General features: G+C 53.0%; 6 protein-coding genes across 6 annotated transcripts; 3 read left to right on the top strand and 3 right to left on the bottom strand.

Moving 5' to 3' along the window:
* Positions 1–640: 640 nt before the first annotated feature.
* NEUTE1DRAFT_102800 (uncharacterized protein) lies at positions 641–2,130 on the bottom strand (the record flags this gene model as incomplete). The annotated part of the gene is made up of 5 exons (XM_009854907.1): positions 641–712; positions 762–850; positions 979–1,080; positions 1,698–1,818; positions 2,119–2,130. The coding sequence occupies 5 exons, from the start codon at positions 2,128–2,130 to the stop codon at positions 641–643; spliced, it is 396 nt and encodes a 131-aa protein (XP_009853209.1).
* Positions 2,131–4,525: 2,395 nt separating this feature from the next.
* NEUTE1DRAFT_85604 (uncharacterized protein) lies at positions 4,526–5,529 on the top strand (the record flags this gene model as incomplete). Its single annotated transcript, XM_009854906.1, has 2 exons — positions 4,526–4,987; positions 5,062–5,529. 2 exons carry the CDS (start codon positions 4,526–4,528, stop codon positions 5,527–5,529), a joined length of 930 nt encoding a protein of 309 aa, XP_009853208.1.
* A 1,149-nt stretch (positions 5,530–6,678) lies between these two features.
* NEUTE1DRAFT_147903 (uncharacterized protein) lies at positions 6,679–8,471 on the bottom strand (the record flags this gene model as incomplete). The annotated part of the gene is made up of 1 exon (XM_009854905.1): positions 6,679–8,471. The coding sequence occupies one exon, from the start codon at positions 8,317–8,319 to the stop codon at positions 6,709–6,711; it is 1,611 nt and encodes a 536-aa protein (XP_009853207.1).
* A 2,098-nt stretch (positions 8,472–10,569) lies between these two features.
* Positions 10,570–12,064, top strand: NEUTE1DRAFT_85600 (uncharacterized protein; the record flags this gene model as incomplete). The annotated part of the gene is made up of 3 exons (XM_009854904.1): positions 10,570–10,674; positions 10,827–11,082; positions 11,153–12,064. 3 exons carry the CDS (start codon positions 10,570–10,572, stop codon positions 11,884–11,886), a joined length of 1,095 nt encoding a protein of 364 aa, XP_009853206.1.
* A 769-nt stretch (positions 12,065–12,833) lies between these two features.
* NEUTE1DRAFT_139633 (uncharacterized protein) lies at positions 12,834–13,341 on the bottom strand (the record flags this gene model as incomplete). The annotated part of the gene is made up of 2 exons (XM_009854903.1): positions 12,834–12,938; positions 13,276–13,341. The coding sequence occupies 2 exons, from the start codon at positions 13,339–13,341 to the stop codon at positions 12,834–12,836; spliced, it is 171 nt and encodes a 56-aa protein (XP_009853205.1).
* A 689-nt stretch (positions 13,342–14,030) lies between these two features.
* NEUTE1DRAFT_123797 (uncharacterized protein) lies at positions 14,031–17,510 on the top strand (the record flags this gene model as incomplete). Its single annotated transcript, XM_009854902.1, has 3 exons — positions 14,031–14,339; positions 14,412–16,146; positions 16,209–17,510. 3 exons carry the CDS (start codon positions 14,031–14,033, stop codon positions 17,360–17,362), a joined length of 3,198 nt encoding a protein of 1,065 aa, XP_009853204.1.
* Between the last annotated feature and the right edge of the window lie 994 nt (positions 17,511–18,504).

Below are 18,504 nucleotides of genomic sequence, written 5' to 3'. Positions count from 1 at the left end.
GGGGGAAGATGAGGGGTAGACCGGCTGATGATCCCGTCGGCATGGGTGCTTCTGCATGCTTTTCGTGCCGTATATCGGTAGCACGGAGTTGAGTTTGAATGAACCTCAACCGTCAACATTATCTAGGTCGTGGAACATCGAGCTCGCAGTCCAAGCATCAAAGCCGTCATGACATCCGAACCCGCAAATTGACGGGTATCCTGTAACAATCGGTGAGGTGAAATTGTATGTGGTTTGAGCCGTCAAGAACAGACAGTCTGAACAGGCGTGCTCTGTTGTAGAGAGTATACGGTTGGTGACTAAGAACGCCAAGGCAGGGATGTGAGTATGTCAGTGAAGGCCAAGCAACGTCCATGGTGCAGATCTGCTCCAGATACGGCGTATCAGAAGGGCGCCGGTTGTTGGGGAAGCTGGTGCGTGGCCATAAGCGTGGTAGCAAGCTTTCAAATTAGCCTGAATAGCAGGCTGATATACCCCAGGCAATGCTCATTGGTCCATGGTACCCGGATTATGTAAATCGCCCATTGGCCGTGGTCCAGGAACTTTGCAAGAGAATATTCTCGGGCCATTTTGTATTGAATCTTTGTCCCATTCACATGGGGAGCTGTGATGGTGTCGAACAAGAGTCTTGTGGGGAGCGTTAGCGTAACGGTTGAAAAGGCTTATCTTCAGCCTGATGGTTCTGAATGGCTACGTGACGCTTCATGCCGTCCTTGGCTTCCGCCCGCCCGTGGACACTTGTTACCAAAGCTTTCTCCCACCCTACCTGCCGGTGCATAGGTCCCTGTTATACCAAGATTTGACATTCGCCTTGAAGATTGCGGGGACTTATAGTTTGTCGTTGAGCGTCCTGCACAATAACGGTGTGGTTACTGGCAATGTAACAAGACGGCCGACAACGCCTGCAATGCACACCAAGGGTTCAAGATCCCGCCAACCTGGGTCCAGTCGTGACAGGACTTGCTATCGGGTACGCACCTGCGGATGCGGTGTTGTGTCCCAGGGAAGTCTTGTGGAAGCGATCAGGCCCGGACGCCGTCACTATCTCCCGAGCAGCTGGGCCGCAGTAGAGCCCGCCGACTGGATTTGGTCACGGCAGCTGAAGCGGCATGAAGAGCCGACAAAAGCACATTGGGGCCAACTGACTTTAATGTCGCACACCTAAATCGTTCTCAGTGATGACCAGAAACATGTGGACGAGATACAGGTATGGCGGAGATTCCAAAGGCTCGAAACCGGGTCAACCACAAAATCTCCGGCGTTTGCCTATTCGGAAAAAAAAAAAAAAAAAAAAAAAAAAAAAAAACCATTGTCGGTGCGAAGGGAGAGGAAAGCTATGCAAAGGAGAGATGTTGCCGCAGAAGCCCACGTATCCTAACCATAGACGTAGCAGTCGTTGGATTGGTGAAAATGGCGAGAACAAACTGCCCATCAAGTGGAAGAGTCGGGGTCGCGGAGAAAAGGGCAGACCCGAATTGACAGACATTAAAATGCGTCAAGTTGGGAAAGCAGCGCTTCGAAACATGGGCGGTGTCACTGTGGATAGAGCCCAATTTGATTTGTTAGTGTGTGCTCACTTTTACACGCTAGTCTGGCCAAGACGATCATAGTCCTCTAACATGAGCAAACAGATCTGACAAAGAGCAGGGTAGTCGCTGTTAGGTAGGTGCTAGTGTCTTGGCAAAAGATGCACGTACCACCCTCGGGTAAACGAAGATCAGCCCCCACCGTTCCTTCGTTCCCTCTCTGTTCCCCAGATCGACGACCATTGATTGCGACTGTGACGCTGCAACGCTGCGATAGTAAGGTGCCATGGCGCTACATAGTTATGTTGTAGTCACTGTTGCTCCTCCTCTTTTAACGCGCGCCTGTTTCAAATTTTTTTGTCTTTTTTTTTCCCTTTGGGTTCAGCGACACCTCAATCTCCCGCCGTCAAACTTGCCTTCGTGATTCAAGTTTTCCCGACGATAACAAGAATCCTTGAACAGCCAAGGCACGCCTGAAGCTCTCTCGATGCACGTACGCATCTCGCTCGTCCATGACCAAATTGATCAGATCTTTGGCCGCAGCTTTAACGGGCGATCAACCAACTGGGCAGGTCAAACTAGTCCAACACACCTCTGCCGGCATTTAAGAGGTTAGCGCGGTAAACTACAAAGTGGCGATAACTTCATTTTCCGTTCAACAAAGGCCCCAACTCCCTAAATATCCCAAGGTGGCACTACCACGCCAACAAGTCATGTCGGCAGAGATGTACAAAGCTGTGACCCAAGGATAATCTTGGCTAAAGTCCGCTGGGGATATTTTCATCCAGGAATTGCAGAGTTCAGAGGTGTGATAAACACGCTCGAATGCGTAGTATGGAAGAGTATCAATGCCCAAGGATAATGTACTATGACCATGACACTTACAACCATTCGGCAGACTTCTCACCAATTTTGTCAGGGACGAGCCTCGTTCACAACCTCAATGAGTTGCCGTCAAGGTGCGACCTGCATTCCATTCAGTCAAACATGCAATCATCTCGCGGCAAACTCTACGCGATGCTACCCCTGTCCACACAGTAATCCCGCTAGTATCCCGATGCTTGCTGCATCTGTTGCCCCTTGTTGGCGGCCAAAAATCCCACGCTGATCCCTTTCTTTGAGACTTGAGTAGTACAACATCACTGACTTTGACCATTATCTTATCATCGCGCTTCACGTCGTCGGTCCATGCTACCATACCATTGAGCGTCTACCTAAACTCATTCTCATCCAGTTCCATTCTGCCGGGTCTGTACAGCTTTGCTCGGCAGATGGGTCAACCTTGTTGGCCCTTCTTTGCCTGCTGCTTGCAATGGCGAGCGGCGGCGGCCCGTACTGCGTCTGGTAGGCTGTTGGTCACATCATGAGGCCATTCCACCATCGCGGGTCCATAGGGAAGCTTCCCTCCTGGTTTCCAGGCCATCATGCCCCGTAGGGCTTGGTCATCTGCTTGCCCAAAATACTCACATCCATAGTCTATTCTTTGAATCGAGTTTCATCCGCAATTTCATTGCTGAATTCACAGTCTTTTTAATTTTTGAGAACACGGACCATGAGGCGAGACATATCTGGATATCTCGGGGCTCGGGAATCGCACAAGGCTGGCGGTTAACATACCTTCAAGTGGTTCTGTTAGACAGAGGACAGCATCCCTCCCGCTTCGTCGGCTATATTTGACACTGCACAAGCGTGCGTCTCTTTCCGCTTCCGCCAAACGATTTCCTCAGTCTTTACCATTGGGTCATCTCCGTCCTTGTCGCATCCCAGTCGATGTGGTAGTGATGGGTGGCATATGCCGTTCCTGATGGTGCAACGGTACCTGCGTCTAGTCCTGCGAACCGCAAACTGTCTCGCCTATCCTTCAGATTTGCGGCGGAGTGCGTCTAATGGTTGCCGTGTTGCCATTGGTCAAGCGATCTAACCGTTACGCTATTGGTACTTGGACCACAGAGCGGACATCAAAACATTCTGCCAACTCTAGTATGTCATGTCGTTGAGATTCAAGGTCAAATCAATCAATGATTAGAGCTGGGCTGGTTGAGCGGGCTCATATTCTTCATCTACTCTCGAATTTGCTTCGTTTTTTCTTATTAGGATCTGTAAAATGTCCAGTTCTCAGACCTCCAAGTGTACACATCCCCATGTAAACACCCCGGTTCAGCCCCAAGCTCCCCCATAGGGCATTAGCCGCCGTCCAACCAGCAATCTCCTTTTGACGACAACAAGTCTCCACTCCAAAAGGGCCTACTCTCGTAGCCGCCCAACTCCAAAAGAACGCCATGTCGAAACCCTCCAGCCACTAGCAGAGGCCGCTGCCGGCAGTACTCGCTCGTTTGGATACACTTTTTCGGTTTCAAGATCAGAAATCTGCCCTCCGTTCCTTCCTCTACCCTTGTTTCAGATCTTCCAACCCGGCAGCCATGCTAGAGTTACATCTCTACCCGCAGACATGGCCCTGCCTGACCGAGTCTACACTAGGCCGGTGGATTCACTTCTGTGGTGTTGACGTGGAGGTGGAGGTCATCTCACTTATAAGTCGACCCTCTGCTGCTCTCCAAAGCTCATCTGACGTGCATCAAACCCGACAAGTTCACCATCATCAATATTACTCCTCTCTTCCTATTTCCTAGGTCTCATTTTCTTTTCGGGGTCTCGGTTTCCTTATCACCATCTGTGTCTCCTCGATCAACATCGTTTGATACGAGCCATCTTCCTTTTGATACATCAAGTTTCTGCCTGTTACCTATCGAATACCATCATCTACTTCTCGTCTAATAGGTAATCACCTAATCAACCCGACACTCGACGGTTCGGCTCGGTCTCATTTCATTGCTTCATTTTTATCTCTTGATTTTCTTTCTACTTCCCATCAGTAAGGAAGAAGAGATTACCAGTCGACAAAAGCTTTATACATCATGCCTGATCTGTCCCGAACATCGGCTCATCACCACCACCAATATCAACATATTCCAGTTTCTCTTGGCCAGTCCGCTTCAACCATGTCATACTATCAGCAACCTCGCCAGGTCTCCTACTATGGGGATCTTTCCACAACAGCGGCTGCTCCCCAGATGGCCATGCCTTCATACGACGCTTATGCCGTCAGCGCAGTATCCTCAATGCAGATTCCCACTGCCACCATGGGAGGACCCGTGGGTGGATCCCTACCGGCACAGCATCGCGCCTCTTCTGGTGCGTGGAACCAGGACGATGACAGGGCACTGCTCGCCCTCCGCGCCATGGGCAAGAATTGGAACCAGATTCAGCGCGAGGCCTTCCCAAATAAGACGGGCAATGCCTGCCGAAAGCGTCACGAGCGGTTGATGGAGCGCCGAGGTCAAACCGATTTCGACAGTCTCAAACTTGAGCGTCTCAGCAAGGAGTATATGAGCATGCGTAAGGAGATCTGGAAGCCCTTGGCCGATCGCTGTGGCGAGAAGTGGCACGTTGTTGAGGCACAGGTATGTTTTTTTTTTTTCCTGTCCTATTTCGTTCCTGTCGAGTAGGAGACCTCTGACAACAAAGTTTGCAACAGTGCATGTCCAACGGTCTCAAGAACATCCAGTCCCACGCTCGTTCATACAGCCGCAAAGAACGTTTGGCAAACGGCCAATCCTCCTCAGGATATGACGATGATAGCGGCATCTCGGGAATCGGTCTGACACCCATTGATGACGACGATGTGGATGACTACAGCAGCCCCGAGCCCTCTGGCTCCATCCACGGCGGCGCACACTCTACTTCTGGCGGCAGCACCGGCAGCGGAGGCACCCCGTCTCACCAGGCATTCGCTCAGAGCAACTACCAGAACTATGGTTACCAACCCCATCACGGCTACAGCAACAGCGTGTCAAGCACGGGCACTACTGGCGGATATGCCCACCATGGCGGCTCGAGCCAGGGGACGAGTCCTTATATGGGTCACGGTAATCGTCTTCCTAGTGTGGGCGATATGGGAATCAACAATATCATCAATCGTGGCTCGGGACGTGATGCCAACTGAGGTTGTCACTTATGACCTCATCCTTCGTCTCTTTTTATTTTATTTTAACCTGTCTCTCTACATCCGTTAGTATCCTCAGGTTATCGTATCATTTCTTGTTTTTTCGTCTTGTCTTGAGTGGGTTTGGAAAGGGGGGGCATTGACGGACGGTTCTAACTGGGCTTACTACTACACTCACTATACCCAGTTGTGCAGCACAAGATGGCGTTCTATGGGTACACTTGTTTTATCGTTTTTTTTTTCAATTTTTTTTCCTGTTTGGGCTCAGGGTTGTTTTCGAGGCGTTTCTGGTGTCACTCACTGCCTTGCGAACGGCGTTCAAGGCTGTTGTTGTCGTTGGGATATGCAAAGTCCGCCTGAAGTGAGGCTTCTGTCTCTGTCACTAATGCATCTACACATGGATCTGTTCGTTTGCTTATTATGGTCAAGAGGTGTCTCACACTATATCTCTATTTCTATCTATCTTTATCTCGTGCATGGGTCTTTTTATCATCGAGGCTTACTCTATCTTCACACATGGCTTCACTATCCGCATTTCTACAACCCTTGCTTCTCTCAGGTATTCCTCTTGTTGTCTCTTCCACGTCATCGTCACTCATCGGCATTTTCAGGTGAGAGCTTTCCCTGCCCCTGTCTTTATGAACTGAAGCCTCTTTCGTAATGATTGGTATGCACTTTCATTCGGATTTCATCATCAGTTTGACCACAGAACTTTCAATAAGGGGGGAAAAAAAAAAGACGGCACAGGCATAGAGACAGCATGGCAGGCATAGACAGGACGGCGTAGAACGGTGTTGATAATGCTAAGATACCAATTTTTCTGGCAAACAAATATTTTGGCAATAGATAGGAACCAAGAAGTTCACTGAACACAACATCAGATAGTGGTCTCCCAAAAATCATCTCATCTTCTTTGCCCCTTCTTCCCAGTTTCGTTATACAGCAAGCGCGTCTATTCTTAAACTTCCACGCGCAACTCCTCGTATTGATACAGATACACACAAGAGCCACACGTAATGACTCTTGCTTCGTCTTGGCTTTCCATCCATTTTGTTCCAGTACTATACAACATTCTCATTTATACAATGCAAATCCTTGAGCGATGATGTGCTTCTTTTTGAATACCATTTATACCCTGAACCAAGTTTCCTTCCCAAAACACAAGATCGTACAAAAACATCACTTCTTCACGACACCCTTCACCACCTCTCCAACACCTGCCGCCTCCTCCTCATCTTCATCCTCATACACCCATTCCCCCTCTTCCTCCTCCGGCTCCCCAAAAACACTTCTCCAAACCCTCCCCCACATCCCCTTCTTCTGCGCCAGCGCCAACACCATGATCACGGGCAAATGCCACACACTAGCCCAAAATAATCCCCTCGCACTGCCCTTATGGCCCTCGAGCCTCCAAAACTTGATCGCCTCCCATACCAACCACGCATTAACCGGCAAACTCGTCACCGCAAAGCTCCACTCCGTCACGCCCGTGGCACTCAACCCGACACAAAGCGGAATAAACGCAAGACTATACCGCAGCGCCACGCGCCCGTTGCGTGCGGGGTTGGTCCACGCCAGCATCCGCAGGCCAGCAGCCTTGTACTCGTGTCTAATCCCCCATGAGAGAGGCATAAAGTGAGGGAATTGCCAGGCGAACAACAGGCCGGCGAATAACCACCCGCCCAACGAGCTGCCGTCGCTAGCGAAGAGGAGCTCGCGCCACGTGCCGTCGCCCGTGGCCGACTCGCCTGCTGCTGCGGCCCAGCCCATCAAGGGGGGGATACCACCGACGATGGCGCCCACCCACGTGTTCACGGCGCTGATGCGTTTGAGCGGGGTGTAAGCGCCCGCGTACAAGGCGATGTTGGCGGCGCCCAGGAAGGAGACGGTCGGGTTGACGCCAAAGTAGAGCGCCAAGGTGCCGGCGAGGCCGCAGCCTACGGCGAAAAGCACGGCGGCTTTGGTGGTGAGCAAGCGCCGGACAAGAGGGCGCGTGCGCGTGCGCGTCATCTTGGAGTCCGTGTCGGGCTCGTAGAGCATGTTGAGGGCGTTGGCGGAAGCGGAGCACAAGGTGGTGCCGGTGGTGAGGAAGAGGAGGGTGAGAGGAGATAGGGAGGGGGCGAGCGAGGTGTCGAGCGCGGAGGAGGTTAGGAAGGAGGGGACAGGGTATAAGGCGTAGGGAACCATGGCGGATAGGACGACGAGCACGGTTAGGCGCGGCTTGGAGAGACTGAGGAGCGAGGAGAGACGTCGCTTCAAGGAGTCGGCGGGCGCAGAGGCGGCGGCGGCGGCGAGTTGCGACGAGGCATCGGGTGCTAGGTCGGCGGTGGGAGCGTCAGGGTTTATGAGAGGTGTTGGTGTTTCGCCGTTTGCTGCTGCTGCTGCTGCTGCGGCCGCTGCGGCTTTTCGCTGAGCTTGTCGGCGACGGTGGGGGAGGAGGGTATTATCGACCGGCGGTAGGTCCGTGGCTGTCGTCGGTTGTGTTGTAGAGCTCGATCCATGGGCGGTATCAGCTGTTGTTGATGTGGTGGAAGCTACCGTGCTGCTCCGTTGGGAGCTGGCCGAATCGTGAATGCCATTGGCTTTGACGCGGGGGAGAAAGGCATTGGAGACGAAATAGCCGGCCTTGAGGCGTTGTGAAGGGGTCGCGGCTGGGGCGCGTGAAGTTGTAAGAGTCCTCCTTAGGGTACCGGGCAACCTGCTCTGTGGTACTATTACTAGTCTCGGTTGTTGACACACGACTCTGTCGAGGAGGACATTGCGTCGGAGGGTGGACGTCGGCGGCCGCATCGTTCGGGGGAGAAGATTTCAGGTGCCGGCTCGAATCGCCATCGTCCGTCGCTTTGGTAATCGGGAGAAGCGACCGGGGTCGGGGTCGGCGTTGGCGTTCCGGGCGAATTCCAGATCGAGGATAAGGGAAAATGGGACCAGGACGGGACCTGACTGGGCGGCCGAGATGGAAATCGTGAATGGGGAATCGGAGCCGGCAGACAGCGGGCGGGTGGGCGGCCAACTGAAGCCAAGCAAATGCCCTGCCCTGCAGTCAGTGTGTCTCCACTTAAAAGCTGTCCCCCACTAAAGTCTTCGTTCTTGGGGTATTTTTGTGTATACAAGTAGCTTAGACGATTGGCATTCTCCTGGATTTCCTAACTTCCACCAGACCAATTCAATTGTCAAAATCCTCTCCTTGGTTCCAACCACGATAGGTCTCACGTTCGGCTTCCATTTTGCTTCAAGAAAAAAAGCCCCACCAAGACAAGCTACGTTAAAACAGCGGGATAAGCCCCCGCCGAGGTGCTGTGGCCCGTGCAGAAGGTACCAGCTCTCTCGAGTTCTCAATGCCGGTGCCCTTGATCAGGACGGGGGAGCTTGGGTCAATTTTGAATCATCAACTCCCCGTCAATGACGACGATTACACTCTATCATATCCTGGGGAAAAGCCCCCTTCCCTACCAGACATCTATCGAATGACCGACATATGACCGCAGTCTTTCAAGCTGCAGAAACCACAGTGGAAGAATCTCTCGAGTTTCAAAAATCTCAACAACTGAAGAACCTTCTGTCTTCTAGAGAGCCGGCGCGTTCACCCGCTGTAACATCGCGTTCATGGGCGGCTTGAATGCCTCTTTAAGCGCCGGTTCTCGGGGAAAGGGCGTCTAAGTCGCCAATGACGCCGCTTGTCATCCCACGGTGTCTCCCTTCCTGGAATTAAACGCCACAAGCCCGCGCAATCCGTCTCGTCTAGGATCTCTTGACATGCCTTCGAGAATCGGTGCATGCTTCCCAAAGGTGGTCGTGGTACTTTGGCGATCTAAACTGGTCGTGCATTTGATGCCCCTGATACCGTTATGACAGTGCTTCCAGGCCAGGCGCATCACTACACCATCTCTCGCGAACACCATAACCGGCGCTTGTCTCAAGTGTCCCCCCGTTTCAGTCTATATCCTACCAGGACAGACAACCTCCACAAATAAATTCTCTATTTCGGGTCTTAGCCTCGTAGCGGGCTGAGCCATCTGCGATCTCCCTTGCTGACATGGGCGCCTAGCACAACATCGAGGGGTCTGCCATTTTTGATCGCAAGGCCCTTCCACCAAGGTCAAGGGATGGGTGGTTACAGTTTCTTTACCTGACGGCAAATGCTTACAAAAGTGAATAACTCCAATGGCTAAAAGCAAAGTTAGCCCGATGTATCAACAGTTCGGCTCGCGAGCTGTACTTCAGCATCTTTCTCTACCCTAAAATGTACGTTATGAAATCCAGAAACCGAGGCATGCATTAAGTCATATTCTATAGCCCTCTCTATGAATGGGTGTTTGGGTCGCTTGAAGCGCATCTTGATCTCGGGATTCATCATATACCGTTTGAGGTCGATTTCAGCATGATTTGGTTACAGAGTAGTTGACCTTATGAGTGGTACAGCCAGAAACGACCTCCAACAACAAATCGGACCATATCAGTTCAATCGGGTATGGTGTAGCGGTAACATCGTTGACTCTCACTTCTCAGGAGTGACTGCTCTCTCAACAGCCCCGGGTTCGACTCCCGGTATCCGAGTCTCCAAATTCTTTTTTCCTTTTTCTTCTTTTTTTTTCTTGTTGCTTTTCGCATGGTCCATCCCTTCATTGTTGTGTTTGCTAATTCTACACTATCGAATATTTCCCGTCAACATCCCGTCCGTTCTGCTTGGACCCCTCTTTCTGCACTGCGTATTTTATCCCGTAGCCGACTATGAAACACCAAACAGCGGTGCCCTACCTACACTACCCGGCGATAGATCGGCCTAATGTCGTCATCGCCCGGACCTTGGACAAATGGTCCCTGAACGAGTGGTGGGAGATCGACATGCAAATCAGGACATCCCAGAAATAGAACTCCGCCTTCACTTTCCCATTCTACTTACTTACTCTATTCATCGATTCTTGCCATTCACATCGATATATTTTCTACGTACGGTCTATCGCGGTCCATTTATCCTGCAACTCCCCCCCTCCTGTACCCAGAACACCGAAGCTGTACAACAAAATCCCACCAATCACGATGGCTTCCCTTCTCAATCAGCTTCGTGGCTTGACCACCGTCGACTGTGACACTCTCGACGCCCAAGGTGAGCAACACAATACGGCTATCTCCGCCGAAAACAAAGTAACACGCTTTGACAGTCGCGCGCATATACGGTCCATTTGCGGATTGTACATCGAATCAGGTATGTCTGTCTGGCTCGAATACCACCAAGCTCAGCGTAACCACTCGGTGAGACACAGAAGAACACACACAGCATTGCTAACACGACCTAGGCCATTGTTCTTGCTGAAATTACCAAACTTGACGCCAATGGAAAGCTCATCTACCAAACTTTGATCGACGAGATCATTCCCATCGCCCACTGGATGTTTGGGAACCAAAACGATGCCACGGTAGAAGAGCTTGCCTCCGAGCTGCTGGCCGTTGGCCTCGCCCTGCGCTTCATTCCCCATCTGAACGGCTTCATTCACATCCAGACCAACCCAAAGTGGTGTTATTCCACCGAGAAAACTGTCAAGAACGCCGAGAGTAAGCAAGCCTACACCGAGCCCCAACTCAATATAGCCAAGCTCTCTGACCAATCCACCCATCTACCCAGGAATCGTCGCCCACCTTAAACACCTCGCCCCCGACTTCGATACCTCGCGCATATGCATCAAGATCCCCGCCACCTGGGAAGGCCTCCAAGCCTGCCGCGAGCTCGAGCGTCGGCACTCCATCGCCACTCTAGCGACCATCGTCTTCAGCATGGAGCAAGTCGCCCTCGCCGTCGACGCCGGCTGTCGCTACGTAGCGCCCTACGTCAACGAGCTGCGCGTGCACTTCGACGCCACCTACACGGACGCAAACAAGGACCGGGCCGCCCTCTTTTGCGGCGCGGCGCAGCGCTACTGCGACGAAGTTGCTTCCTCTGCTTCTGCCGCGGAAGCCGCGCATGGGTCCTTGAATCTGCAGATGCAGACGCAGGTCCTGGCTGCTTCCTTAACGAGCGTGGAGGAGGTGATGAGGCTGGCCGGAGCGGTGAAGCACATCACGGTGAGCCCGCCGCTGTTGATGGAGCTGGAGGCAACGCCTGCGGCGGGATGGCCGGGTGCGAGCACGGTCGGGGCTGCGGCAGCGATTACGGGCTCGAGGGTAAATGGTGATGCGGTCAGGTTGAGGGAACTGGTCAGGGACCAGAGTCAGTGGCGGCTGGCGTTCACGAGGGCCGAGGCCGGCGAGAGTGAGAGGAAGTTGGGGCAGGCTATCGGGATTTTTTGCGATATGCAGGATCAGATTGAAAGGTTGGTGAGGCGGTGGGATTTGACGGGGAAGAATTATGCGAGAGGCTAAGTGGGTGGGCGTGTTTTCATCGTTGTACGTGATATCGGCCTTGCTTTTTCTGCCTTCCCTTTTCGAAGTTTGGACCCGGCGTGTCTGGCGTTGGGTTGGCAAGTCAGGAACCGAGCAGCGTGGACCGTTGCTCTCTCTGGAGTTTAGAAGACATGCTGGACATGATTTGATTTGCAACACCCAGGTTGATATGTTAACCGGCGAAACAGTCTCGTAGGCACCGACTGGAATCCTCGCCTTTCTTTCTCATCTAGAAAAAAAGTCATTCGCTAATGTAAAGACGACCATCACCCATGCTTGTAGAGACGACCATCACCCATGCTTCTGAATACCGCGTGCCATCTCTTTGAACCAAATTGATGTGCTCTTGCCGGGTGACAAATGCCAGCATCAACACCCGCGACAGCAGTCTGAGCTGGATGAGACATAAGGACATCGTCGCGGAACCTCACGCCGGCATGATGCCGCTTTTGACGCAATCAATTTATCTCGACCCGTACCTGCATTTCTCCCTTTCCGTGGAATAACGCCGCAACGTGCTCCGCCGCAGAATGGAGACGGGAGGTATATGGTACACTGCAGCGCATGACATCAACCCATCCACTGCACTGCACGCCCGGCTCCATCAATGATCGACTTTTACGTTCACTCACCGGGTTCACTCTTGTGACACGCTCATAGGACGGAAATAGATTGGAATCCCGAACTCCATCAGTCCGGGCTTTGAAAGAGCAAGAAGTCGAGGGTTGCGCTTGAGGATGCACAGCGGATGGCGTTATTGATCTCTGCCCCTTTTTACCAACCCGACAGCTTGAATACGGCCTTCAAACACCTACTATGTAAGTATGTGAAGAGAAAAGGAGAGAACATTTCCTAGACTCTGTATAGCTTCTCCCGTCCGTTCGACAATCCCAAGTCACAGCAATTTTCAGGTTCGAAAAACATCTTCAGCCGTTAAACGTCCCGGTTCCAGCGTCATTGATGAGCGAGGAAGCACCCGCTTCGTCTCTTCGTGCCGGATCGGTGTCATGATCATCTGATAACTCGCCCACCTACCCGGAGACCTGAGGTTAGCTGAGCGATTCCTCATGAGCTCACGAGATCAACAAGGATGTTCCCCAGGAAAGGAGCTCAGGGTATGCTCGCCAAGCCGTTGGTTCCCCGGATAAAAAGAAGCCATTGTCCCCTCCGCTTCCCCGCAATGCCTCACACCAAGCCCGGGCATCTGGGGGATCGCTTGGTCCGCCTTTTTTCCCCCAAATCTTTGCTTGTTTCGATTACCCGGTCTACATCGCTCCTCATCTTCAAGATAGCCTCGCTCTTGGCTTTTTTTTTTTTTTTTTTTTTTTTTTTTGGATTTCTATCCTGGCCCAGGAGCGATGAACATACGCGTAGATACTCTAGGCTGGGCTGATAAGCAGGAGATTCCTTGGTCTCCGGTTTCTGGGTAACCATGGCGGGGTGGGCATTTACCGTTGGGCATTGTTCAACTTGATCTCAAAAGGCCCCCTCCCCCAAAAAGAGGAAAAAGGATGCTTCACGTTTGGCACCCCCACACTGGAATGCGGGTTACATCCTGAGATTGCGGGACAAATGTCCCTCGCCAATAACCTCACCGACCAATCATAAAGTAACAGAATCTCTCCCCAGAACCCCAACCTCGCTCGCTGGCCCTTCCCCAAGCTTCATTTTATCCGCTGTGCCAGTAGCAATCCGCCGCCTCCATTTCCAACTTTGGTACCTGGGGGTAAGGCAGCGTGGTCGAGGGTGGTATTTGCCGGTTCACTAGCCTCTCGTGAGAAAAGCGAGCTAGGTTGACAGGGTCAACGACGACCTTCCGGAAGAAACGAATGCCACCTATCCGAACGGTTTACCTTCCTAGTTGATTTATTTATCCACAAACATGGTAAAGGGTAGAAGCACTATGCCGTCACCGGGAGCATATGGATCATCTTGTGAACGCTCGCTGCTTCAGTATATCATCCCAACCTACGCCAGTTGATCTGTGATGCTGATGCCTTTTCATCGTGTTGTTCCCGTGCCGCCAAAGAGAGAGCTGTCTCGATCATTCGTTGATATCCCCACTTACTATACAGTTGCTACTGTATAGCTTGGGTATAGCGTGCCATTAAGTCCTCCTCACAATGCTCCTCACGGGTGCCAAGGGGACCTTATGGCTCGCCTTCACCTCCATGGTCGCGGCCCTAGGCCAGGAGCCCATCATCTCCTTCGACAAAGCACCGGGTGCTCTCCAGATTGCTGGTGGCAAGATCTCCAAAGGTCAAATCCGGGTGGCCAAGAACGAGTACTGGGGCGTCATCCGCGCTGCTGGTGATCTCGCTCTCGACTTTGGCCGCGTCACTGGCATGAACTACACCCTTTCCAACGGCGAAAGAGGTGCCAGTCCGGCCGTTTACACCTACAACCCGGTCGATAACATGAACAACACTCATGTAAGTATTTGCGAGCACCAAGAGAGCCTGGACCGCCGGTTCAAGTTAGGTACGTAGCTGACAGCTCAACAGTACAGCACCACTGGAATCGCAAATTTCACCGGACCTGCTTACTCCGACCCTTCCCCGTCTGATACCGTCATCATTGCCGGCACAATCGGACATTCCGAGGTTATCGACAGCCTCATCGCCTCCAAGAAGCTCGATGTGTCGGCCATCAAGGGCAAGTGGGAGTCTTTCACCAGCCAGGTGATCGAAAACCCCATCCAAGGCTGTTCTTCGGCACTGGTTATTGCTGGAAGCGACCCTCGCGGAACAATCTTCGGCATCTACGACGTGAGCGAGCAGATTGGCGTCAGCCCTTGGTATTTCTGGGCCGACGTGCCGACCAGGCAGAACAAGAACATCTACGCCCTCAACAAGAAAAAGGTCCAGGGGCCGCCGTCTGTCAAGTACAGAGGCTTCTTCCTCAACGACGAGCAGCCGGCCTTGACCAACTGGGTCGAGGAGCACTGGGAAAGAACGCCCTATGGCGCCGGCTACGGGCCTGCCTTCTACGGCCTCATCTTCGAGGTTCTGCTTCGTCTCCGAGCCAACTACCTCTGGCCCACTGTCTGGGGAACCATGTTCGAGGTGGATGACCCGGGCAACCAGCCTTTCGCCGACGCTTTCGAGATCGTCCTGGGTACCTCTCACACCGAGCCCATGATGCGTGCGCAAAATGAGTTTGGCCACTTCTACCAGGGCCCTTGGGCGTACAACCTGAACAACGAAACCATCGATGATTACTTTCGCTACGGTGTCCAGAGAGCCAAGCCCTATGCGCGCAACAGCTTGTGGACGATGGGCATGCGCGGTACTGGTGACACGGCCATCGAGGGTCTCGGTGTTGACCACATTGTGGACATGCTGACCACCTTGGTCCACAACCAGCGTCAGATCCTCGCCGAAGGGTTGGGTGTATCCGACGTTACCACCGTCCCGCAGGCGTGGTGTCTGTACAAGGAGGTCATGACCTACCTCTTCGCCGGCCTGGAGGTCCCCGACGACATCACTCTGCTGTGGGCCGACGACAACTGGGGCCATGTCCGCCGACTTCCGCTGCTCAACGAGACCACTCGTGCCGGAGGCGCTGGTGTTTATTACCACTTTGATTACGTCGGTGACCCGCGCAACTACAAGTGGATCAACACCGTGCAGCTTTCCAAGACGACCGAGCAGATGCACATGACGTATGCCCGCGGCGCTGATAGAATTTGGATCGTCAACGTTGGTGATATGAAGGCGAACGAGATCCCCATCAACCACTGGTTCGACCTGGGCTATGACATGGAGAGATGGGATGTTGACAGCACCGAGGAGTGGGCCAAGACCTGGGCCGCCCGCGAGTTCGGCTCCACGTATGCCGATGAGATTAGCGATATCATGATCAAGTATGCCATGTACGCCAGCAGACGCAAGTTTGAGCTCGTCGAGCCTCAGACCTACTCGGTCATCAACTACAACGAGGCCGACGCGGTTCTGCAGCAGTGGGCTGAGCTCCGTGCCCATGCCCAGGCTGTCTATGATAAGCTTGACGAGGCCTACAAGCCTGCCTTCTTCGAGATGATTCTTCATCCTGCCATTGGCGGTGAGGTCGTCCACAGGATCTATGCGGGTGGTGCGAAGAACTTGCTGTATTCTGGCCAGAAGCGCAACTCTGCCAATGAGGTGATCAACCAGGTTTTGGCGGCGTCTGACGAGGACTGGCAGTTGCAGGAGCGCTGGGATGCCTTGCTCGGTGGCAAGTGGAGGCACTTTATGGATCGTACGTTGAACCCTTGTGGTCAAAAGGAATTCGTAGGAGTTGTGCTAACCTTGGACTGGCAGAAACCCATCTTGGATATGACGGCTACTGGCAGCAGCCTATGAGGAATACCTTACCTGCCATGGTGTACGTCCAGACACATTTTGTGTCTTTGGCTGGCCACGTTGGTATCGGTGTTGAGGGTTCGAACGCAACAGTCCCGGGTGACGACAAGTACCACGCCAACAGCGGCAACAACCTCTCGCTCCCACCCATGGATCCCTATGGCCCGGCTACCCGCTATTTTGACGTCTTTTCTCGCGGCACCAAGGACTGCACCTGGCAGGCGGCTCCATGGCAACCATGGGTCAAGCTGTCGCAGTACAATGGCACAGTTGGACCTAAGGGATCCGATACCCGCGTCCAAGTCTCGATTGACTGGTCCAAGGCGCCCAAGGTACCTCTTTCCAGCACTGTGAACATCAACGTCACGAACTCGTGCGGTGGCGGGCCCATGGTCCAGGTCCCCGTGCAGATCCATTCCGTGCCCTCCGACTTTACCAAGGGCTTCGTCGAATCCGACGGGCACGTCGCCATCACGGGCGCCCATTACTCGGTCATCATCCCGCCCAAGGAAAAGTCGAAGCTCAACGACAAGGTAACTTACCACACGCTGAGCAAGTACGGCCGCAGCGGCAGCGGCATCGGTCTCGTGCCTCTCAAGACGGAGAAGTTAACCATCGAGACCGCGCCCGCGCTCGAGTACGACCTCTACTTGTTCACCAACCACACCAAGGCCAACGTGACCGTCCTCATCTCCCCAGCACTCAATTACCTCGGCGAGTGGACTCCTCTCGAATACGGCATCTCCTTATACCCCGCCGGCGCATCCACCCCGTCTGAACCGAAGATGGTCCGCCCCGTCGGTCCCACCGTCGGCGCCAACATGCCCGAGGGCTGGGGCTACGCCGTCGCCGACAGCGTGTGGGGCACTGTCGGCAACTACACCACCAGCACCTTTTCGGTACCTCAGGAGGGCGCGTACAAGCTCCGCTTCTGGGCGCTCATGCCGGGGATTGTGGTGCAGAAGATCATTGTCGATATGGGCGGCGTCCGCAAGAGCTTCTTTGGCCCGCCCGAGAGCTTCATGGTGGGCAGAGACCAGGTGGGGAGGTATAACCAGACCAGCTTTTTGGCGGAGGTTGATACGCTTGGAGGATTGTATGAGAAGCAATAGAATAAGGGTGGATGGGTATTGTTGGATGGCATGGGGTTGATTTGAAAATTGAAGCTCTATGAGCAGCGAGCGCGTTTGATGTTTTTAGTACCTATTTCTGTCTCTTAGTGACATGACCTTGGGGTCATTGAAGCCACACAAGCTTGCGAATGGATGCCCTGCGCAAAGATGGAAGTCGAGATGAACGAATGGCGGTGTTCTGTGGACTTTGTGTGTTGCAACTTGAAGCTGAGTGGAAGTGGAAGTGGAAGTGGAAGTGGAAGTGATGAGTGATGAGTGATGATGATGCTGCGCTGTACCGCTGTTCCGTCATTGCACCTGTCAGCCACTTGTTCAACGCTAGCTGCAGCTGTAGCGCTGTGGTGAAACAAAGTTTAGCCTGTTTCAGTGGGCAGACCCTCGCCAGACTGGGCGGGCAGCGCCAGGGCTTCCAACTTACGCTAACATCCAAGTGGAGCCTGCCACCTCAGCAAATCGTTGTTGCAGCAACCAGCGGGGCCCGATAAACACGCTTCTTCCATTCCACTTCCCTTCTTCCCTTCCTGGAGCCGGCCGCGGTGGTGGAAACCAACATGGATGGAATCGATTTGTAGGTCCAGGGCATCCATCATTCTTCTCCTCTCCTTCTCTCCCTTGCGTCCTGCATTAATTCGTTCTGCATCGATCACGGGTCGCATCCATCGGGCTTGTTGTTTTGTTCTTTACTCTTTTTCTTATTATTTACTCTTGCATGACCCACCACCGCCCCTCCATCGTCAACATTGGATCGCACATCACCAACAACTCAACCAACGCCTTGGAGGGACCAAGTACTATAACGAAAACCTACTACTATCGTACCACGACAGACAGGCAGACACACTACATTTGCAAACATAGCCCACAACATTTACGACACGACCGACCTCACAGACTGAAGTACGCGACGACGACCAAAGGAAATCACCTACCTGTATCGCTCTTATTTCTTTCTTTCTTGGAAGACACGACGATATCCCGACCCAACTGCCACTCTCTACTGCCTGCCTACTTACCTAGCATTCCAATACACATACTTTAACGGTCCTTTGTTTTACCCGGGCCCTCGCTTTGCAGCCAAAATCTCTACAAGAAGGACGCCGGCTCCGGACCAAAGGAAAAGA

The sequence above is a fragment of the Neurospora tetrasperma genome (genome assembly GCF_000213175.1).
Source record: "Neurospora tetrasperma FGSC 2508 unplaced genomic scaffold NEUTE1scaffold_5, whole genome shotgun sequence".
Taxonomy (NCBI): Eukaryota; Fungi; Ascomycota; class Sordariomycetes; order Sordariales; family Sordariaceae; genus Neurospora; species Neurospora tetrasperma.
The sequence above is the reverse complement of the archived record's forward strand: the minus strand, read 5'-3'. Positions and strand labels throughout refer to the sequence as shown.